The sequence below is a fragment of the Poecilia reticulata genome, chromosome 12, assembly GCF_904066995.2.
Source record: "Poecilia reticulata chromosome 12, P_reticulata-male-v2, whole genome shotgun sequence".
NCBI classification, from domain to species: Eukaryota; Metazoa; Chordata; class Actinopteri; order Cyprinodontiformes; family Poeciliidae; genus Poecilia; species Poecilia reticulata.
Window position 1 is genome coordinate 22,616,337 of NC_088841.1, and position 23,683 is coordinate 22,640,019.

The following is a 23,683-nucleotide window of genomic DNA, read 5'->3' on the forward strand; positions in this document are numbered from 1 at the left end:
AGCCTGAGCTCTGGTGTGTAAGGAGTTTTTAACAAAAGCTTTAAATTTATGTTTTTCAAAAGTAAAACATGTAAAAATTACAACAACATATTATGGAAATTGTAGATAACAATTCTTAGATTAACCTCAAAAATGTTTGAGAAAAAAAAAAAACAGTAGAAATTTCCGAGTTTCAAAACTAAAAAACTATCAACTTTTGAAACTCGGGTCATTTCTGAAAGTCAAAAATCTGGCAAATTTCCTGTAAAAATGATTTCTGAATCTTTTATTCAGAAATTTCCTTGTTTTGTCTCAAATATTTTCAGGATTTTTGGCAGAAATTTTCTCAAATTTAAAAAATTCAATTTTTTTGTTGTAAATTTGCTCTGACCACAGAGCCGTGGGGTGCAGTTGGAGGTTTTTCTTCCTCCTGTGATAAAGATGTGATTCCGCTCTTTCTACAGAAAACTACTAAACTGCTGCAGCAGCACAAACTGATCAGCCAAAACATTATGACCACTGATTGGTGGGAGGGAAAAGAAACAGAATGTTGGAATTCAGGGTTTCTTTTTCAGATTTTACACTTTTCCAGAAAATGTTTTTAATTTTTCAAGCATTTATTAATGACATTTTGGATACTTAACTACAGGATTCACTAGATTTGTTTCTTAATTTAAAATATAAACAGTTAATTTCTAAGCTGGAGCAGGAAAGTTGGATCAACCAGGGAGAAAGTTAACATCCTATGAGTCAGGAAGAAATGGATCTGATTAAAAACATGGATCCAGAACCAGCAGCAGGATGAACAGTGAGTGAAAGGAAAAACATATTAGTTAGAAAGACGTGTCATCGATTCAATGAAGAATCCAGGTGATGCGACGAAGTCGCTACTTTTGATCCCGATCTTTAGTGAAGTGGTCATAATGTAATGCCTGATCACAACATGCTACTCACAGTTCAGCTAACATATTGTATGTTATATTTAATAGATTAATAAAAAGTATTCGGTTTGTTAAAAATGTAAATAAAATCTCCCTACACTGTAAAAACACAAAATCTTACCAGTTCTAGTTTCTACTGCAAATAACTTCAGACATTAGAAATAAGACAAAACTAACAAGTAACTTTCCAGCAAAAACCAAAACAAACTAACTTGTAATTTTTCAAGCAGATTGTTTCACTAATATCAGTGGAACGAATTTTTTTGATCAACATTAAGGAATTATTTACTTAAAACAAACTCCTATCTCTTGCTGAAATGCTACTTATGAGTTGGTTTTTGTCTTACTTCAAGTATACAACGATGTTTGCAGTAGAAACTAGACTAAAATAGTGGTAAATATTTTGTGTTTTTGCAGTGTGTGGCTCATGTGGTGAAATGCTGTCAGTGTTATAATATCAGGATAGATTAGGTGTGGATGTGTGTTTACCTTTGATTTAAAAGCAGAAGATTTGGGTTGAGGTTTCCTGGATCGAACAGTTAAAACAATTTAAGGAGTTTTAAAATCCAAACAGCTGCTTTCAGAGGCAGAAGGCCGACCTGACCTGACCTGTCTGTGAGTGTGTGTGTGTGTGTGTGTGTGTGTGGCGTTCTTCCTCAGTATTTCCTCAAGCTTTGCAAAATGTCCATTGGCAGCGGGAAGATGATGGTGGAGTTCTTCTCAGCGGCGATGGTGTTGAGGGTCTGCAGGTAGCGCAGCTGCAGAGCCGATGGGGACTCAGAGATCACCAGGGACGCCTCCTTCAGGGCCCGCGACGCATTCATCTCACCCTCAGCCGCGATCACCTGCAGGAGGAAGAGGAGAAGAGCCTTCATCTCCACCTAAAACCTAAGATTCAGACAACTACTACCAGATTTTCCAGAGATAAAACACTAAAGCTACGTCCACACTGCAGCCGAATGCGGCCTGTATCTAATATTTTCATGTCAGTCTGAATATCACAGATCGTTGTTCTTTTTTTTTGTTTTGTTTTGTTTTCCAAATGCGGCCCAGGATATTTGGATACGTGTTCTTAAATCCGATACATATCTGACCGTTTTAAATGTGACCCGAGTCTATTCGGTCAGCTTGCATTCATTCGGCCTGAACCTGTCAGGTCTCCCGTTTTGGTCGGGAAACTACCATATTTTATCCCTCTTTCCTGCTGTGCTCCTGTTTCAGTATTTTCCTGTAAATTGCCCGTATTAGATAACCAACTCTCTGCTCCTCCCCGCTCTACCGGGTATGCCTGAACGCAGGCACGTGCAGAGGGGGGGCTGGGGGTGCTTGAGCACCTGCCCCTTTAGCTCCTTGCCCCCAAGTGCCCTTTTGGTCTTTTTTTTTGGGGGGGGGGGGTATTATCATTTCCTAAGCCCTCTTCTGACACATAAAAACATGTGCTAAAATTCTTTGCTCTTTTGTTTCTTTTTTGTATAAGATAATAAGCCCTCCGGTCATCTTGTTACCTTTGACCTTTTACCCGTGACGCATGACGCAGTTGCCTCTCGCGCAGTGAGATCAGGCGGCTAACTGCGGAGCTCAACGTAGCGAACGTTCCAGATTACAGAATATTTTTGGTGAATAAAGTGGAGTAGACTTGCTACTTGTCAGATGACGGAAAACGTTGAAGTATCGTTTCTGCTTCAGCTCGGAGTCGCGGTTTAAGCAGAGAGGTAATGAAACACAACAGACACTGACAGGCCTCTGCGTCTGCCAGTGTCTGTTGAGGAGGAGACAGCCAGGTGAGGAGAAACTGATCTATTGATTCAGTATTTTTATCATACAGAAATTAGGCTGCTTTTGTTCTGCTATTAGCTAGCAAAGCTAGATAACTAAAAAGCTTCTCCCCTGTATTGTTAATGATATCAGTCATTCTTTAGTATTGCAAATGCAACAGGGGCACATCGCCCGTCCAAAACCTATCATCTCCATAATGGATATATGTCCGATCTTCTAATTTCCTTTGCTGCATAATGTACATTGCATTTATTTTGGCGTTAGGTAAATGTATCTTGAAGGAGAATAACACTGAAATAAAAGTCCGACAAATTTAATTAATTTAGAATTAAAAATAACTCACCCTGAATTACCATCATAGATATAATGAATGTAATAAAAGTGACATTAATAAAGGGGAAAAAACTCAACCCAGACTTTAAGTTTAGGGTCTGGTTCGCAGAGTAGGAAGTTAAATTGGTTTCCCAATTATTCAATGGAGAAAAAAAAAACTAACCTCAGTTAAGTAAAATAAAATTGTAATCAAAACCTTCGGAATTGTAATGATTCCTTTAAAAAAAGTTTTGTTTAAAAGACTTTTAAATTACCAAGCAAACATTTATTTGCGCACATCAGGAATCTTTTGTTGTGTTGTGAAAACTCAGTAGGCTTTTCTCATTGTGACATGCATTAACAATTCAATTTTTGCTTTTTTTTTCTTAATTTTTCTGCAGTTCCACATTAAAGTTTGATGCAGCTCTGCTTTCCTGAATGGACCGTCTTCATCTCCACTGCAGCAAACAGGCAGCTCTTTTTATATAGATTACAGTCACTAAAAGGTTGCATTGTGCCCTTGTTTATATTTTTAATAGTGTAATTCTGTAAAGACAAAATATGTCTGGTCCAGCTCTGATTTACATATCTTGCTAAATTGCGGGTTTGAATGTTGCAATACTTTCCTATAACAAAATAGACCTGCAGAAAGAAATTACTAATAAAATATCTAACATAGGCATAGTGTTATGCTCTGTATGGAGATGTTCGTTAGCTTTGATTGTATATGTCACATTTTTGTAATTTATCATTGTTTATTAAACTCTGAAATCTGAGTGGCTTTGTTATTCTGTCCTAAAATATGGTTAGATGTGCCCTTTTTTTGTTGTTGAGCATCTGCCCCTTTAGTGGTCTCTGCAGTATCTGAACGTCATCGATACTCGACAAACGTCACTATTCTGAGTCCGGGACAAAAACAATAAACATGGCAGACGGCAATGAGGATTAAGTTGTTAATATACCGACTCCGGTCAGACAACAACTTTAAAATCTGCAGATAAGCTCCACCGTTAGCATCCACGTTTACTCACGTAAACACCGAGCATGTCGTCGTCGTCGTCTTCTTTTTATTTTATTATGGCAGATCGGAAGCAGCTTCCGGGAGCATACCGCCACCTACTGTACATGAGCATGTAGCACTAAGCACTTGGTTTTTCATGGCAAAACACTGAGCACGCTCGTTACGCGATGCGAAATTGCGCCCTCTACTGCGCATGCGGGACACTTTCAGGTCGTTCACATACAAGTGGAACATATTTGGAAGTGTGAACGACCCCAGCAAGGAAAAAAAAAAGGATTTGGGTCACTTCAGGCTGGAATGTGAACGTAGCCTAAATTAAGCCTTTATGTTGAGGTTCTCAGCACGACATTATTAAATGCCACATGAAGGGATCATGGGCCTTCATCGTATCGTTAATCATTCATGGTGATAAATCAGTCATCCTGGCTGACGACGCTCCGCTCCGCCTCACCTTGGCTCTGGCCTCGCGGCTCGCCTCCGCCTCGGCCGCCATGGCTCTCTGGAGCTGCAGAGGCAGCTTCACGTCCTTGATCTCCACGCGCTCCACCTTGATCCCCCAGTCGTTCGTGGCTTCGTCCAGAGTGGCCTACAACAATCACAACTAACTTCCTGGCTCGACTCGTCACTGTGTAGCTAATCTTCTTTAAAGAATTGTACTTTCAGATTTTTCTTGGTGCCAATTATGTTGCTCTTTTTGCTCCGTTTTCTAAATGTAATTTTAAAAATGGCCAGTTAAATGTGTAGTGTGTAAATGCTGCTTTTCCCTGTTTAAAAATTGAGTTAATTAATTCATTGTTCCCACAAGTCTGAAGCAGAAGTTGTCTGCGTCATCTTGGTAGGCAATGGCAGCACGGGCCATAGCGAACCCACGGGTTCGAGACCAAGATAAAGAAAATATGTGGACACTCTGAACCACTGTACGGAAGAAAGATACATGACCAAAATGGCTATTGCCAGAATTGATAACTCTTCTTGTGAACATCAAGTTTCTGGTGACAGGCAGGGTGTTAGCTAGCAGATAAAAGCAACATTAGCTAAGCTAATTTTGCTATCTAGCCGCAAGTACTACAGTAAATACCACTGATATTTATCATAGTATTACACAGAGTTGGGTACTCAAGCAGTTGTAATGTACTGTAATAATATTGTTGTAATAATATTGTTTATAAGGTGTATAGGAACAAGGCAAGAATGAGTTCTAAACTTGTGGCTTTTTCATTGTTGTCATAGCAACTGCCTACCAAGATGGCTGTCAGTTACAAAGTTCATGGAAGTGTGACATCACATTGAAACAGAGCTTCATTTCCATAGTGTAGATTATTTTAGAGGACAATACTTTGAGATGGAGGTTAAGCACAAAGAAAGAGAATCGTAGCTGAGCTAAATCAACAAACCTTCAGTTTTGATGAATGGTGGAGGGATTGAGCGTCCTACCTGCATGTTGTGAGCGATCTCCTCGCGGTCGGACAGGATCTCCGCCAGGTTCTTGGTGCCCAGGGCGTTCCTCAGGGTGGTCTGGGCCAGCAGCCGCGTGGCGGCGTCCGCGTTGGTGATGTTGGCCACGGCCAGGGTGGCGTTCTGGACCCGGTAGTACACCACGCCGTCAACGCACACCGTCACCGAGTCTTTGGTCAGAACCTGACAGAACGGGAATGTTTTCATGTTGGAGCTCAACAAATTCATCTGAAGGTTAGTTATCACAACATTTTTACACTAAAATCAGTTTTTATTTGCTTTGTGCTGTTTTAACTTTCTTAAACATTGAATTTTGTTTTTTATTAACTTTAATCCATAATCACTAAAATAAATGCTTGAACTACATCATAAATGTATAAAAAGCGAGTCGCACCTCTTGTGGCGGGATGTCGAAGATGATAGTTCGCATGTCCACATTGATAAAGACGTCAGTGCACGGTACGATGAAGAACAACCCTGTGGTGTCACAAGAACATAAATTAGATTTACCAGTGTAAACACAATAATGAGAAACGCGGTCAAGTCAAACTCTGCTGATGAAACTGCAGCTGTGCACAGGGATGGATGTTTGCATGCTTCGGTCTCCGTGACTGGCAACATCAGCAATGGACTTAGAGAAACAACGGTTGCTCTTCATCTGTCTGGGTTGTGAGGCAATTTCTTAAGAGTTTGGAAAATTGCTAAATAAAAAAAGTTTCTGAAGAAAATACCAATCAACGAACACAAGTGAATGCTTTCTCCATGTTCTTGTTTCTTCACAAGAACTTCAAAGCTTTTGGTTTTAAAAGGTCACTTTTAAGACCTTTAATGCTAGCTTGAATTAAATGTAAGACCAAAAACCTATAGCTATAGGGATCCTACTGGCTCTAAAGGGTTGGCAACAGAAGTGAGACGGTGGCAGAAATGACCGTCGTCCACCATGACAGACAAATAAAAAGCTACCTAGCTAGCGAGCAAATTCACATTAGCAGCTAGTTAGCGATAGCCTCAACCATCTCAAGTTGCAGAACAAATGAAGACGTCTGCATGCGATTCAAACTCTTTCCGCAGAACTAAATACATTAGCTTACGTGAGGCCAATTTACATGTTTTAAAAAGTATTTTAGACTTTTTAATACTTTTTAAGGATGCCCTGTTATGTACTCCTTCAACTTTATTGACCAGCTCCTGTTGTCATCACATCCAATTTATCTTCCAAGCTCTCAACCAAACAGTCCCTTCTGGTATATATAGCATAAATATATTTTTATCTTTGGTGCTAAAAATAAGTTAAAGAAAATGAAGCAATGTGAAAACCGGACCCGTTTAAACCCAGACGTACCCGGTCCCTTGGCTCCTCCTTTCAGGATGCGCCCAAGGCGGAAGATAATGGCTCGTTCGTACTCCTTCACTATCTGAACAGAGGAAACACAAGGGTACGTTCTGTATTTTTAACATGTAAAATAAATAAAAACAAAATAAATGTAGACACGGTAAAAACGAGAGACACTTATAGAGTTCCAACATGTTTAACGAACAGCTCTGAAAAAAAAATAAGAGAGAGGCCCATTGTGAAAAGCAAGTGAACTCTGGCGCAGTTTGAAAGCATAAGATGCAAGCAGACCGGAGACCGCTCCATAAGCAGGAAGTGAATAGGAAGTTTAGGGAATTCTGGGTAAAAACAAAACAAATGTGTGAGTCTAGCGCTAGTGGGAGAAATAGAGAAATGACTCGTGGGCTTTTACTAAACACAAAAGAGAAATCCTACATTTCTGTTTACATTCTGTGAAAAAGGATGTTGCGCTCTGTGTCTACCTCATAGGTTTTTGTGTTGTTTGCTTGGTGCAGCGCCACCACAGGCAATTAGGGGAACAGGTTTTCTAATGGTTTGATTCATTTGACTCAATGTAGTGTGAAAGCGAAACGCACCAGCTGAAATTGTAACAAAAGTTTCAATTTTGGCTCCCAATCAAACTGAGTCTATAGGACTAGTCAAATATATGCCAACACAAAAAATTTAATTAAATTAGTTTGTGTTTGCTTTAAAACCAGGTCTAACTTAGATTTGATAACCAGCTGACCTTATAGCACATCCAGATGGAGAGGGGGAACGTGACCAGCACCAGCAGGAGAGAAAGTAAAACCAGCAGCGAGCCGAACACGCCAATGCCAGAGTCTGTGTGGTCCAGAGCTAGGAGAATAAACAACAGTGTTTCTTACACTTCCACCTAATATTAGACCAAACTGTTCTTCCTTCATTTTCTTACAATAATCTGATTTGTTGTAAATACAGCAACAGTGGCAGAAAAACAGTGACCTCTCATTTCCCTATTAACCAGAATATTTACAAGTCTCCTTTCATGCACAGACATAACTTACCAACTCTTTTTCAATCACTTTCCTTTTTTTAATTATCTCTATAATATCTTTAGTTTATCCTTCTCCCTCTTTCATTTTCTTTCACCAAGTCTTCTTCTCTGAGGTGAAGGAGCAGAGAGGCATCTGGCCTAATCAGTGCCATGAGTCTGTTATTGATCATGACATTTACACATGCACAGAGAGCTGTTAAATATAACTACAAATACATTTTTTCCACCATTGTTTCTGGCGCCCCCTTTAGCCTAGCGCCCATATGGCTTTCATAATGCAAACCCACATTTGCGCCAGTAGGAATGTTGTTCCTATGTATCTAACTGCATCCGTTTATTTATTAGTTGGTAGTATTTTTTTCTATAAATTACATAGCTAATCATAGAGATAGAGAAACCAATTTTACATTGACTGTACAGTATGTTATTCTTAATTTTGTTGTATATTTACATGTTTTCTTTTTGTAACTACATAAATCGATTTACTGCTGTTAGACCTGAATTAATCCCCACTGTGGGACAATAAAGGAGAGTTTTAATTTTAGTCACCAATACCATCAAAATTGATTACTAGAAACAGCAACCGCCATTAATCATAATACCATTTACTTTTTCTTTATATTAACATATCTACATATTGTAACAGAATATTTTCTGCTTTGTTGGCTTTTTTTTTTTTTTTAAATCTGGCGGCCATCCTTCATTTTGACAGATAACCGTTTCTACTTTATGCACAGAGAGCATTCCGAAGATCAATAAATCAATCAATAAGAAAATATTCACTCAGAGTATCATCTTTGGTCACTTTAAATGTTTACTGCTATAAAACACTTAATTTGTATAACAAAAAACAACAACTTCGCTTTTCTATTTGGGAAAATGACAGGAAGGTTGCTAACGGCTGCTACCGTTAGCTTTCCGTTATTTAGCATCGAGCTAACAAGTGAAACCACTGCTTTAATTTGACCAAATTTCACAATTTTTAACATCATAATGACGGTAAAATTTTAAAATAAATAGTTTATGTTTGAGAAGTAAGAAAACGTAGTAGTGTACAGCGCACGGTGCGGCTCAGGCTACTTCCTGGAAACCGCTGAAACTCCGTTAATGGGACGGAAATACAGAAGCTCAGAAAATGGACCTACGTTCAGCGGCCTGGGGTTCTTCTTTGGGCTCTTCTATTTCTAAGGGGGGCTCTCCTTTTTCAGAGGCGTTCAACGAAACACTTCGGTTGTCCATAACCCAGAAAGCGGCAGAAATCCTGGCATAAAAGGTTCAATGTGTGCGCCTGGAGAAGCAGCTTCAACGGAAACACCGACTTCACCAGAGATGTTTCAGTTCAGATCGCGGTGCACCGCCACGCCTTCACAAATAAGTTTTCAAAATATTTAAAAAAATGAAAAAACATATCGTGATTCATGATCTTCCACAGTTGGGAGTAAGTAAACAACAAAACTTTCTGATAATGTTGTTTGTACCTTTGCCCTCTGTTATTTTATTATTATCCCCAGAATCAACCTCCTTTAAAAAACAGCTGCTTATGTTGCAAATAAACTAAATCATGTTTCTGTCTTCTTTGATCTGAAACAAACCAATCACAAACGTGTCTGTTGATTACATCTTTATTTAAAGTAGTCATGTATATGTTTCATATTTAAAATCATAGCAAACATGAAGGTAAAAAAATAAAATGCAAGCATAAACCTTGAACACAACCTCAAATCTGGTGTTGTGTAAAGGCGTTTTGGCAAATGCTTTAAATTTATGTTGTTTTTTCCAACAGTAGACATGTAAAAACTGATAAGCAAGAATGAAAATATAAAATTAAAGTATACTACGACAGAGAACAGTGCGGCTTTGACCAGCAGGGGGCAGAAGAGCTCAGGTTGAAGGCTTTTCTTCTTCTTGACTCAGTAAAAAAGAAACAGTCCTCCAGTTGTCAACAGTAACAACATGCAGCAGTAAAATGTAACATACTTTCCACAGTGCTACAACAGCACACACTGATCAGGCAGAACATTATGACCACTGACGGTTGGAAGTGAAAAAGGCTCCACACTCAAATTTTTGAAAGTGCCATTGTAATTCAGATTTTTCTTATTACAATTCTCGACACAAAAAAAGAACTTAGAAGTCTAAACATAATAAATTTTACCTAAATTTGTCACTGACTGAAATTGTAGTACTTTAATGGAGTTTAAAATGGGCGTGACCAAACGACTCTTCAGCGCCCCCTAACCTTAGATTGGCCAACTGGTAAATTATAGAGAGATGAGACTTGCTTTATAGGTAGAACCACCCAAAAGGTATGTCCTATACCAAACAGGAAGTCGGCCATTTTGGATCAAAGTGTCATTTCTGACTTTCCATAAATGTTAAACTTTATCAAAGTCCTCCTAGGGATTTGGAGGTATTGGCTTCCATCTTGGTCAATTTGTCCTGAAGGATTTGGGGATTAAAGTTATCAAAAGTTTGGGTTTTGTGAGCGTCAGAGGGGCAGGGCCACACCTCAAAGCTGGCCTTCTCGCCAAACATTCCGACACGCTTTAACTTTTACATAGACTCCATTACACCAAGTTAGTAAGAACGATCCGCCTCAGTTGTCCAATAATCTGATGTGGTCAAACGCTGCATCATCCGATCCCCGCCCCCCTCACAACAGGAAGTCACCATTTTTCTGGGAAAGCTTAATCTCCAACCCTCTTTCTCTAATCAACATGATCTTGTGTCAGAGGACAGATAACAAGTTGGTCTCCTTGGCTTTAAAGCTCAAATAGTTTTCACTGGAGAGCGTTGCCATGGCAGCAAGGCAAAGTCAGATGTCACACCGTTGCCATTCGTTTGGCACCAAACTCGTCATGATTGATTCTAATCCGGCAACATTTGGTGGGCGTGGCCAACCTCCCCCAGGATTCACACCAAATGAAAGGAAAACCATTTCAGTGCAGATGGATGTTTTATCAATCCACTAAAGCATCCTGGTGAAAAATGGGAGCTGCTACTTTAGGAAGGCGGTCATAATGCAACGGCTGATCTGTGTGTTAAATAACAGCTAAACCTACGGGATGCATAAACTACCAACAGTCGAGCAAACAGGGATGCATTTTGTACGTCACAGGTTAATATAAAAGTTAAACACGTGTTTACATTGAAAATATAAATAAATTCCCCCCAGCAGACAAAAACAACAGGTGAGGTTGGCAGTGAGTTAAGGCTTCGGGCTGAAAGGTTTGTAGGCCCTGTTTTTGTAAAAAGTAAGAAAACTGAAGGTTAGATCAAATGAAAGGCACCAGTGACCTATGAACTGTTACACGCTGGGTTTTAATGGCTTTTACGAATTTCTAGTCTATAAGTGAGTATAAATACTTCAGGTACTCTGGGTTGATAGAAAGCTTTTAGTATCTATGTACAAGCGTCCGAACCCAGCCTGAAGACTGGAAACGTTTCACTGATAAATGGATAATAATAAAGTTAAGTGTGGCATTTATCTCCCATAAATTGAATCCATTCCCAAATCCATTAGTTACGTTTTCCAGTAGTCAGTTAGCTTATGGAGTAATCTGTAAGCAGACGGTGGTGGCAGCATCATGCTGCGGGGTCATTTTCTACAGCTGGTCAGAGTTAATGGATGAAGCTAAACAACAATTTATTTATTTAATAAATTAATTAATAAAGTAATAAATTATTTACTGTAGAAACTAAACCAAAGATACTTGGTAATATTTTGTGTTTTTACAGTGTGTTTAATTAAATCCTAATGAAACACTGAGGTTTTGTGGATGTGAGGAACAGATGAGGATGAGGAGGTGTGAATAGTTTTGCAAGGCACTGAAAGCGACGAATCAAAGAATCACCAGTTAGTTTTTTAAACACCAGTTAACGTGGCGCTTTCTCTACTGGGAACTCTGGACCTTTTAAAGTTAAAGTACTGAATTTAATAGTCATGTGACTCGTGTGGTGAAACGCTGTCACGGCGGCGTTGGAAATTACTTTATTGATCCCAAAGGGAAATTAAATGTTGCTGTAGCTCACATTAATTCAGATTCTTCAGAGTTACTGTCGATGTTGGCAAGAGAGATCTGACAGCGAAGAAACAGTCGTGTTACAATGTCAAGACAGACTGGGAGTGTGTGTGTGTGTGTGTGTGTGTGTGTGTGTGTGCGCGCGTGTTTGTAATACCTTGTGGGGACGATTTTCCTGACACATACTTGTGGGGACTAATTGCTCCTTGTGGGTACCGGAGCCTGGTCCCCACAAGGGGAAACCCTGTTTTTGGGTCAGAGTTAAGACTAAGGTGTGAATTGAGTTTTGGTTAGGATTAGGGTTAGGTATGTGATGATTAGGGTTGGGAAAAGGGTAAAGGTAAAGTTTAGGCTGTAGAAATGAATGGAAGTCAATGGAAAGTCCCCACAAAAATAGCCACGCAAACATGTGTGTGTGTGTGTGTGTGTGGGCGGCGTTCTTCCTCAGCGATTCATCAGGCTCTGCATCATTTCCAGCGGCAGCGGGAAGATGATGGTGGAGTTCTTCTCGGCGGCGATCGTGTTGAGGGTCTGCAGGTACCGCAGCTGCAGAGCCGATGGGGACTCAGAGATCACCAGCGACGCCTCCTTCAGGGCCCGCGACGCATTCATCTCGCCCTCAGCCGCGATCACCTGCAGGAGGAAGAGGAGGAGGAGGGCCTTCATCTCACAGGAACTAAAACACCAGAGATTTCTGAACAACAGATACCAAAAGTCCCGGTTTTATCGTGAACTCCACAGGAGCAGTTTTGGGAAAACCAGTGTAGTTTGGAGCGTTTTCAGACCATCATACTGCCACCGCCGTGTCTGACTGCAGGATCAGGTCATGCGTCTCATCAGAGATCATGAAGATGATTCTTAGTAAATGAAGCGAGACGGTCACTTTGTTCTTTTGGGTCAGAGTTTCTCTCATTACATTGATTATAATAATAAAAATAACTTTAATAAACACTAAATATCTCTGGTAATTAATCAATCTTTAACATTTCATTCTAATGTATTTTATCCTATATTATATAAAAAGACAATTGGTATAGCCACTTATGGATAGATTTAAAGTCTTACCTGAATACTTTCTGTCATTGATGTGATTATAACACCTGGTTTATTATTTATAGAGAATATTTTTTACTAAAATTAAATGAATTTCCTGAATCTTATATTAAATCCCAAGCTGTTCTTTCCTCAGTAAGGATCTAATTATTGTTTGGCAGGATTAGGATTGATGATGTAACCATGTTGTGAGGACAGATTAAGATCCATTACAGCTTTGAGAGGAAGCGGGCCTGGATCTGGATCAGACATTAAACACGGCGCCTGGCTGACGACGCTCCGCTCCGCCTCACCTTGGCTCTGGCCTCGCGGCTCGCCTCCGCCTCGGCCGCCATGGCTCTCTGGAGCTGCAGAGGCAGCTTCACGTCCTTGATCTCCACGCGCTCCACCTTGATCCCCCAGTCGTCTGTGGCGTCGTCCAGAGTCGACTGGAGGCAGAGAGACGGACACACCCTGTAGTTTCAAACATCGTCCAGCAGATGGAGCCCTTCAGGGAAGCCACCTGCTGCTACGTTGTATGTTGGGAGCAAATCTCTGGGCTCTTTCCTGGGAAAACTTTGACTGGTCCATCTCACAGCTAATCAAACCTAATTTATAATGCAGTTTTCATACAAACTGATGTTAAAGGTTAAAACATCCAAACAGGCATAAAACCCCCAGAGACTTAAACACTAGGAAGCATCAAATTACAAAAAATTGTTTATATTAACAACAAGAAAGGCCTTTCACAGAACAGAAGGACATATACTGAGACTCATTTACACAGTAAGAATAAATTCACTGATCAGGTTTCAAGCATTAAACCTCTATAATGCTCCCAGTTAGAGGACGCAGTTTGGAACCAGACTAAATAGTATTAAGCTTTTATCATTTTTTTGCATATTTTTGACAGTTTTGTAGCTTTAATTTTATATTTCTGAGAAATTGAGTTGTACTGTAACGCTGCCCTAAATGTTCTGATAAAACCGGTCCAGGAATGATGTCAACAGGCTGGACGGTTCTGGAGATGTTCCACAGAACTTAAGCTAACATTAGCATTTCAGCTAATTTTTACTTAAAACTCAAGCTAACTAACTGAGTGGACTGAGTTAATGTTAGCCATGATGCTAGTGTAAGACAACATGCCAATGATAGCATTTAAGCTAACAGTAGCTTTCTAGCTAATTTGGACTAAAATAGCTCAAGCTAACTGAATGGTCTGAGTAAAAGGTAGCCATCATTACAGTGTAAGACAACATAATAATGATGCATTTAAGCTAATGTTAGCTTTTCTAGCTAACGTTGACTCAAAAGTTAAATTAGAAAGAATACAGAAGTGAGTTCAGGAAAGCTGTGGAGCTGCAAAGGTTGCAGACTCTTGAGTTTTCCTGTAGTTTCAACTTCAATGTAACGTAAAGTATTGCTAATAAAGATGGCATGAGGTCATATTTGTATCTGCAGCTATGAGATTCTTGTCCACAATGCAATACAAGTCCAGTATGAAACGTAGCTGCCTTTGGGATTACAGCTAACTGGGTTGACCTTGCTGGTTTGGTTTTGACAGGATGTAGGTGACGGCCTATTTCTGCAGCCGGCAGGTTGGTCTGAACCTCCCTGCAGGTTTTCTCCATCAGTCTGATCTCAGATGAGAACAAAAAGGTTTCGGGAAACTGAGAGCAAAACCTCAAGAAACAATCAAGCAAAACCACAAGCAGCATAAAGAGGAGCGCGCCCACACAGAGAGGGGCCGACGTTCTGCTAATGCTCAGAGCTGGAGGAGGAGAAAGTTTCACTTTTATACTGCAGCTTATTGATGAGGAGTTTTACAAATGTGTAAATGCTAAACCAATAAACCTCATTTAGAACATTTTTGATAAATGGTGGAGGGATTGAGCGTCCTACCTGCATGTTGTGAGCGATCTCCTCGCGGTCGGACAAGATCTCCGCCAGGTTCTTGGTGCCCAGGACGTTCCTCAGGGTGGTCTGGGCCAGCAGCCGCGTGGCAGAGTCCGCGTTGGTGATGTTGGCCACGGCCAGGGTGGCATTCTGGACCCGGTAGTACACCACGCCGTCAACGCTCACCGTCACAGAGTCTTTGGTCAGAACCTGCCAGAACGGGAACGTTTTCATATAAATTCACCTGAAATGTTGCAACATTTCAGTAATTCAACTCAAAAACAGATTCTCATGTATTTAACCGTGAATTACTTCTGTTTCTCATTTCTGATTATAACCTGAGACCAATGAAAATTACTTTTAATAAAGAAACGTTTTGTTTCAGGGGGAAGAACTGACATTTATCTGGCAGTGACTCTACACAAAAGCTAGAGGAATATTGATAAAGCATATTAACGGAAAGTTTAGTGGAAGGAAAAGTGGATTAGGAAAGGAATGCAAGTTATCACCACTGTGCTGCTCTGTTGGTGGGCTGTAGATTGAGTCAGAGCTTGAAGAACCGCCACACCCAGACATATACTGGTTCACTATCAAACCTGTAACTCTCCCTGTGTCTCCTGCACCTTTAACTACAACATGTCTTCCTTCCACTAAACCTTCCATTAATACTCTTGGACAAATCAGTTCTTTCAAAATGACCCTCGGTGTGCTTTCCTCCTCACTCAGGGCACCAATGCCAGAAAGGGGCAGCTGATACTGTGTCGGTCAAAGCAACATTTTTACACTAAAAATAATTTTTGTTTGCTTTGTGTTGCAATTTAATTCACAATAAAGAAAGTAAAACTAGTTTTCTAAGCCATAGTCACATAAAAACACCAGTAATAAATGATTGAAATGCATCAGGAGTGTATAAAAAGCGAGTCGTACCTCTTGCGGCGGGATGTCGAAGGTGATGGTTCGCATGTCGACGTTGATGAAGTTGTCAGTACATGGTAAGATGAAGAACAAACCTGTGGTGTTAGAAGAAGGTAAATACGTTTTACCAAATCATGAAGGTTTACAGTGTAAACACAATGATGAGGAAACGTCAGTAAATGTTTGGGAACAGAGCGAGCGTCAAGTGGAACCCTGCTGGCTGAACCGCGGCGCTGCACAGGGACAGACGGATGTTTGCAGCTTTCATCAGAACGCGACTGAAACACGACATCAAGCTGCACACGTGTGAGGCGCCTGGGCATCGTGGTGCGTTCACAACAAACGACGACGCACTTTGAACGCAGATGCTTGACGTTTTGCTCTACACACAGCGTTTCATCTGCAAGGAGGAGCATCAGACATGTCAGTTCTAGTTTTCCGTTGGAAGCTCTTGATGCGTCAAATGCTCAAAACGTTCCAAACGGTTCAACTCAGGCCGCGCCTGACGCTCAAAACGCGCTCAGTGTGAACGCATCATTAAGAACACATAAAATTATAACAAAAAACGTCCATTAATGAAGGACTGGATGCATCCGTCCATATGATTCACCAGAAACATGCAGCTGTTTATCCTAACTTACCAGGCTCTCAACCAAATGGTCCCTTTGGATGTTTTAATAAATCTTTGGTGCTAAAAATAGGTTTAAAGTATTTAATCAACCGAAATGAATCGATGTGAGAACCACAGGCGTTTATGTGAAGTAAAGTTTAACCCAGACGTACCCGGTCCCTTGGCTCCTCCTTTCAGGATGCGCCCAAGGCGGAAGATGATGGCTCGTTCGTACTCCTTCACTATCTAAACAGAGCAAACACAAGGGCACTTTCTGTAGCTTTAACATGTAAAATAAATTAAAACACAATAAATACAGTTATGGTAAAAAAAGGGAGAAGCTCATTTCACATATGGTGCTCCTTTTTTAATCAGTGTGTAAATAATAATGTGTCTTAGACAGAAAACAACCAGGAGCTTCCAGTTCAGATCATCATCAGTGAGCGTCTCTACAGAGTTCTTTGTTTTTCCACAAAGCAGGAGATCCTGAATAAATCTATTGATTAATTGATCATCAGCCGGTGTGCCAGAGATCAACTGCTGCTGCACATCAGTCCAGGAGGGTTAGACGGCCATTTTGAAACAACATCAACCCAAATATTTAGCTGAAAGAAAGATTACAGGAAGGTGGGAAAGTTTTAATGTCTCCAGGAGTGAAAATCAACAGATTCATCTGTTTAAAGGAACTTCATCTCAGACGCTGCACTGCAAAAACTATAAAACTTACCAAGTAGTTTTTGTCTAGTTTCTGGTGCAAATATCTTATTACACATGAATTAAACTTTAAAGTAACTTATCAGCAAGATATAGAGGCTTGTTTTAAGTAAGCAGTTCCTTGATATTGATAAAGTTCTAGTTCCGTTACCAGATTGTTTCACTTAAGAAACGGGGAAATTGTCTTGTTATAAGTAAATTTATCTGACAATGAAACCAGAACATTTTCACCAGTATTAAGTTAAAACAGGTTATTTTGGCAGATTATCTTACTTGTCATGTTATTAGTGAAATAATCTGCCAGCGGAACTAGGACTGGGTTGCTAGGCGACAGACTGGGCTTGGCTGGGGTTGCTAGGCGACGGGCTGGGCTTGGCTGGGGTTGCTAGGTAGCGGTGCAGTGGACTATTCCACCAATGGAGCTAGAACTTTCTCAAGCTCCGATAAATTGCTGATAAGTTACTTGTAAGTTAGTTTTGTTTTATTTCAAGGGTTCTAAGATATTCACACTAGAAATGAGACTAAAAATACTTAGTTAGCGTGTTAAACGTTAAAGTTCATGACAGGATGTTCAGAAATCAGAAGAACACTTTGAGTTTGGAACGACTGGAGGAGCAGTCCTGGAAACATTGTGTGAATCAAGATGTTCAAACATCTCGATCAAAGTTCAGACCTCAACCTGATTGACACCTTAACCTGATTGAAACGTTGCTGTGCGACTCCGACTGAACCACAAACCACGCAGAACAGCAGCATGTTTAGGGTAAACCAATTACTGAGCAGCAGCACTAAAACTTCCTGTTTTTCAGAAGCAGGAGGGGAAAGGTGGTGGTGGTCGGCCATGTTGTTCATCTGATGAAACTTTACGGAAAATGTAAAACTGTTGGCTCCAATTACAAGAAACTTTGACAAAACCATGAACTGAGTCAGAATGACTTCCTCCATTACATTACTGCGGAGGGATTTTATCATTTAACGGATTACATTTCTTGTCTTAATAAGAATTAGATTTAGCCTTGTCACAATAAATTCAAATTAAAACTCCCCCAAACTATCCATATTTTCTGTTATTTTATTTTCTACACTGTTTGCTTCCTGACAATATGAAAATAAAAGATGGTTAAATGCAGGTCAGTGGCACAAATCACACTTCTTTACATGACTGGTGTCCTAAAGAAGTGCAGTTAAAGGCTGTGTTTTTAGGAGCAATAATTACTGTGACACGCAGTTAAACACAGGCCTGACAGCATGGCCAGGCATTGGGGGGCGTTAGGGAGCATTGGGGGACATTTTGGGGCATTGGCGGTATTAGGGGTTGTTGGGGGGCATTGCAGGGTGTTAGGGGGCATTGCGGGGCGTTAGGGGGTATTAGGGGACATTGGGGGGCATTGCCCGCCCACAGAGTCAGCTGTGCCCCCCTGGACTGGAAGCTGTTTGTTGTTTTTACCTTAGAATGGCCAACTCTCTGTTATTCCTCTGTCAATTTGATACAGTAGGATCTTCTGCTCTTCCATATCTGTGTCCTCTGTCTCTGTTTTCAGCAGTTAAAACTGTTTAATCCGCTGTTAACACGTCGTAACCTGGTTTTCCGAGCCGCCTTTAAACTCAACATGAACGCTACGACGCTCGCGCTGGGTTTACACCTGTGCGGCAGTGAAGGAGACCTGCTGCTGTGCAGAGCTATGCAGGTGTGTTAGAATCATGGCAGCAAATCAGCAAAACGCAAAGAACTTTGCAGCTTTTCCCCAAACTAACTGACTGAGTTGAGTAAAGCTGTTGGATGCAGGTAATGTTAGCTAAAAGATGACTAGCTAATACCAGTATAGCACCTTAAGCTTGTTAACAAGTAGCCTGTAGGCTACTGAAGTGGGTAGTACTTGTTACATTCACTTGAGTAACTGATTTGGAAAAAAAGGTACTTATAAGAGTAGTTTTACTGCACTGTACTTTTTTCTTTTACTTGAGTAATATTATTATTGCTACATATATCCATTTTGCCCCCCCCCAAAATAAGCCGATGCCCCCCCTGTTGAGCTCGTCTGGAGCCGGGGCTGGCAGTCGCCTTTACAGTTATCATAATGTGGTGATAAAGCTGTAAGTCCATTTCACCCAGCTGTTTGCTTTAAAAGCAGGAACTGATGAGCAGCTGACCTTAATGCACATCCATATGGAGATGGGCAGAGTGACCAGCATCAGCAGGAGGGAGAATCCAACTAGCAGCCAGCCGCACAGGCCGATGCCTGAGTCCGAGTCCTCCAGAGCTGGGAGGAAGACAGCACACACACACACACACACACACGCACGCACGCGCACAGAAATAAAGTAATTCATTTATCAGCTTTTCATCAAACATTCTCTGTCATCACTTCATCCATGTTGCATCTTCCAACACCTCTACACCATTAGTTTGTTCAGGTTAGTCGGGTTTCCTGTTGCACCAGAGCCAAACCCAGACACTCATGGTTAATTACGACGACATTCACCGAGACGGCGGATCAGATCCGTACCTTCAACATCGTGTGAATTGTAACGGCCTGGACCTACAGGTAAAGTAAACCAAACACAAATCAAAACACAGTCCTGCCAGGAGCAGCAAACCCAGGAGGTCTTAAGGGTGCCAGTGCAGAAACCAACAATTTCTGAAAGCGAACATTAATTATTTAAAGCATCTACCATGAAGTACGACTGGAATCACCTCTGCTTCCAGCTTTGATTTGATTAAAACATTAGAACAGAAATCCTGATGCGCTTTGATTTTTAACTGAATGTGGAAAAGCAGTTTGAAAGTCTGAATATGCCACAAAAGCGGCATCTGAAAATATTGACGGTTAACTTCAGAAATCCACATCCATCTCCTCAACTTTTAAACTGCAGGATTTGAGTGGGACAGTTTGGGTTTCCTCCCAGCAGACCGCTGGTAGTTTGACCTGTTCCTCCTGACCCAGTCGGTGTAACAGAACCAGGTTTGTTTTCACACACATCCTCAGCGCTCTGTCTGTGAAGTGCAACACTTTGTCATGTAGAAAAACACCCACCAAACCCCCAAAGCTCCCACCGCGACCTCCACAGGTCGGACGGCATTTCCCTCTACATGCAACAACAGCAACGGTCATAAAGGCCACAGATTTGTTTCACTTTCATCACATGAAATGTCTAAAAATATGAGGGTTTTTTGTCTCTGAGTGAATTTGCTAACTCTTTCTGTTGCTTCAGTGTAATGACTTCTTCCTTTCTGAGTGGCCTTTCAGGTCATGTTGTGGATAATAAAACTCAGACGTTAACCACGTGCTGGTTTTGTTTTCTGTCTAGTTTCGCTCAACACTAATCATGTTTTTAGGGGATTTCTTTGAGAATTTTATGATGTGTTCAGTTTTTATTCAAAAGACAAAATTTCTGAATTTTTAGGCTCACCTGTGACGTTATATGAAGTTATTCCACAATCAGCACAAGTGATTTAAAGTGTATGTATAAGACTTTTATTTATTTCATGTTACTATGGGTGATCATTGTGTGATAAATTAATAAAATGCAACAGTAGCTCTATATATTTTCTGCTAAGTCATATGGTCAAACAATAATTATTTTATAGATTTAAACTAATTTCAGACTGTGCTAATGGACCTTTTAACAATAACTAATATTTTTATAAATTATTCACTTGCTGTTCCTACACTAACGCCTAATTTTAGACCAACCTGCTGCCTCCTCCTGTCTGTCCTGATTCTTCTCTTCCTCTCTTCTTTTTCTCCATCCTCACAGCTGAACGACATGAACTTTATGGTAAGTAGGTTTAAAACATACAGCAGTCACCCACATATAAAACACATAAATATCTGTTTTTGAATAACAGTGAGTCTGATCAGATTTACTATACATCTACACCGATCTAGCGTTATATTCAGTGAAGATATTTAAAACACAAGTTCATCACTACCAAGATCCATGGGTTTCCCCCAGAAAACTTTCTAAGCCTGGTGGTTGGGCACTGAGGCAGTCATTCATCCAGCGGCCATTGTGTGTGTGTTTCTTTTAAATGTTTAAAGTTCACAGGAAATTTGAAAATATCACTTGATAAATATGTTTTATTGAAAGATTAACACTTGAACACCAACCATAAAGTCTTAAAAAAATGAAAACATTTTAAAAAGACTTAAGTAATGCCAAGCCTGGTGGGGCACAAGTAAAGCCTGGTGACCCACCAGGCTTATAATACACTGGGGGAAACCCTGAATTTGATAATTTATCTAATTTATAATTCATTCTCCATGTAGTCTAAACCAAATGACTACAAACAAGTTTCTTTACTGTTGTTGCCATAATTTGTCATATTGCACACAGCACAACAGTGACCTGTCATTTTACTAGACGCTTAAGCTAACCTGAATATTTACACGCCTCTTCTTCATGCAATGATATAATTTGCCTTCTGTCTGTCAACCTGTTTGCATAACCCTTTCTAATCCCTAAAACATCTTTATCCTTCTCCCTCTGACATTTTCCATGAGAGTTTTCTCTTCTACCCAGGAGGGACGTCTACCCTAATCAGTGCTGTGCCTCTATTATTGATCATAATACTAATACATGCACAGATGGCTGTTAAATGCAGAAAAAGCAGAAAAGTATTTTTTCCACCATTGTTCTAAAGAGTGCGCCATTGTTTCTGGCGCCCCCGTCAGAGCAGCGCCCCTTCCTCCGGCAGCCATCACCGTCAGTTAATGGGCGTTTACATCCCTCCTTTCCCCTTTTTTTTGTAAATAGTTCTTTAATACAAAAATACACATGCATATACTTTTTACAAATATATTCTACTCAGTTGCACAATAATTTGATGTCATTTTCTGTACAATATATTATTATTTTGTTATATTTTATAGTTTTGTCTTTGTGTGAACCTACATGCATAGATTACCTGTCACTTTGCTGCTGCTACACCTGAATTAATCCCCACTGAGGGACAATAAAAATATATTTATACAGCTGTTATTCCATATAAACGCTAACATCTGCTGTCCAAGCAGGTACGAAACGACCTTTCACATGCGGGTTGATGATGGGGAAATAACCAGGAAACGTAGAAAATTACAAATTCAAACATGTTGAAACTGGTGCCGCTTTGCATTGGCACTCTTAAGTGACTGTGGGTTTAAATGGCTGCCGTTACTAATGCGATCAATATTGATTACTAGAAACAACACAAACTGACCCCACCCGTCATTACAGCTAATCCCATTTACTTTTAATTATAGTCTGCTACATATAAATTAACAATATACAATCACACTTATTTCCTTCACACAATGCACTTTTAATATGTCCAAACAATCGTATGTCATTCTTATTATATTGCACATTTAGTTCTTTGTACAAAACAACTTAGCTTTTCCATTTGGGAAAACGACAGGAAGGTTACGGCTGCTACCGAGAGCTTTCCGTTATTTAGCATTGAGCTATCAATTAAATCCACTGCTTAAATCGTTAAAGTATCAACATTTTTAACATCATGTAAAAGGGGGGCTCTAAAAATGAAAATGAAAATGTTATTATTTGAGATAGAAGATAACATAGTGGCGTACATAGCACGGCACACAGCTGAGGCTACATCCTGAAAACCGCTAAAACGGATCCATATACAGCAGGTCGGGAAAACGGACCGAGCCTCACCGGACTGGCGCTCTCTTCTTTTGGACTCTGTCATCGAAGCACCTTCGCTGTCCATAACAATTCAGAGCGACGGAGGAGAAACGCTGGGATTAACGGTTCAATGAGAGGCGCGCGCTGGGAGAAGCAGCTTCAACGTAAACACTCACTTCGCCCTGGAATTAGTCTTGCAGGCGTAATGACGTAAGCACGCACGTTTCATGGGCAGTGGCGTTTACAAGACAGGTAACTAAAAAACTAAAGCTCATGGCTATAAAGCACACTTATGTGCTTAATAAATATAAACTTTTGTTTTATTTAGCAACTTAATGAGTGAAACTGACTGGATTGTTGTATATTTATTGACAAATGAAAGGGGTTAATGAAAGATGGCCTCCATTTAAGACGATTTTGCTTCATCTGCATCTGTTTGGATGGGCTGGCCTCAGAGAAAATTTCACCCAAATCCTTTTTTTTAAGTGTATCTTTGCTGGTACAGCAAAGTTGTGCCATTATCAAGCTGGTATTAATGCATATTAGGGTATATTTGGTGTTTCAACTATTAAAATAGGCAGTTGTAGAAAGAAACTCAAGTATTTAGTTATTCATGTACAGTTGTACAGTTGTGAGGAGAGTCTGAAAGCTGTTAATCAACCTCCTGTACACAGGACTGTTATTTTTAGTCAGTTTGTAAAAACACACCATGTTTATTTTTAGAGCTTCTCCACATTCCAGAGGTGCAGAGAGAGCAAATAAAGTCCTTCAAACACAGCAGCTGATTTCTGAATATACCAGCTCTGTAATTTAACTAATTATACCAGAGACTGGCAGCGAGCCTGACATGGTCACAGAGGAAGAGCCCATCCATTGTTAGCAACAAGTTTAAACTGGTTGTGCTACACATTTATTTGTGTATTATCAGCAAAATGGAAATTAAAATTGTTTTAAACAATTAGAAGAAAAATAACATTAGTGGCAAAGTAAGGAAAACAATTGTAGCTCGA

At 40.2% G+C, this 23,683-nt stretch overlaps 2 protein-coding genes across 4 annotated transcripts; both read right to left on the reverse strand.

Moving 5' to 3' along the window:
* Positions 1-20: 20 nt before the first annotated feature.
* On the reverse strand, positions 21-9,362 carry LOC103474002 (stomatin-like). 2 transcript variants are annotated; one of them, XM_017307919.2, is made up of 7 exons: positions 8,999-9,362; positions 7,566-7,675; positions 6,827-6,899; positions 5,879-5,961; positions 5,464-5,667; positions 4,481-4,615; positions 22-1,765 (listed from the first exon to the last, which is right to left on the reverse strand). In XM_017307919.2, the coding sequence occupies exons 1-7, from the start codon at positions 9,090-9,092 to the stop codon at positions 1,577-1,579; spliced, it is 888 nt and encodes a 295-aa protein (XP_017163408.1). In that variant the 5' UTR covers positions 9,093-9,362; the 3' UTR covers positions 22-1,576. The 2 variants fall into 2 exon arrangements, with proteins under 2 accessions (XP_081469265.1, XP_017163408.1); XM_081613139.1 differs by lacking the exon at positions 4,481-4,615 and having other exon boundaries at positions 21-1,765.
* Positions 9,363-9,459: 97 nt separating this feature from the next.
* Positions 9,460-22,876, reverse strand: LOC103473970 (stomatin-like). 2 transcript variants are annotated; one of them, XM_008424666.3, is made up of 8 exons: positions 22,704-22,876; positions 19,550-19,582; positions 19,194-19,303; positions 16,502-16,574; positions 15,731-15,813; positions 14,810-15,013; positions 13,222-13,356; positions 9,460-12,508 (listed from the first exon to the last, which is right to left on the reverse strand). In XM_008424666.3, exons 1-8 carry the CDS (start codon positions 22,756-22,758, stop codon positions 12,320-12,322), a joined length of 882 nt encoding a protein of 293 aa, XP_008422888.1. In that variant the 5' UTR covers positions 22,759-22,876; the 3' UTR covers positions 9,460-12,319. The 2 variants fall into 2 exon arrangements, with proteins under 2 accessions (XP_008422888.1, XP_008422889.1); XM_008424667.3 differs by lacking the exon at positions 19,550-19,582 and having other exon boundaries at positions 22,704-22,875.
* Between the last annotated feature and the right edge of the window lie 807 nt (positions 22,877-23,683).

Coding starts and splice junctions, on each gene's coding strand:
- LOC103474002 (XM_017307919.2), bottom strand. CDS start 9,092: ATGGACAACCGAAGTGTTTCGTTGAACGCCTCTGAAAAAGGAGAGCCC. Junction 5,668..5,878: donor TCGACATCCCGCCACAAGAG/GTGCGACTCGCT, acceptor CCGTTCTGTCAG/GTTCTGACCAAAGACTCGGT. Junction 4,616..5,463: donor AGATCGCTCACAACATGCAG/GTAGGACGCTCA, acceptor TGATTGTTGTAG/GCCACTCTGGACGAAGCCAC.
- LOC103473970 (XM_008424666.3), bottom strand. CDS start 22,758: ATGGACAGCGAAGGTGCTTCGATGACAGAGTCCAAAAGAAGAGAGCGC. Junction 15,814..16,501: donor AGGAGGAGCCAAGGGACCGG/GTACGTCTGGGT, acceptor CTAACACCACAG/GTTTGTTCTTCATCTTACCA. Junction 12,509..13,221: donor GCCGCGAGGCCAGAGCCAAG/GTGAGGCGGAGC, acceptor TTCCTCCTGCAG/GTGATCGCGGCTGAGGGCGA.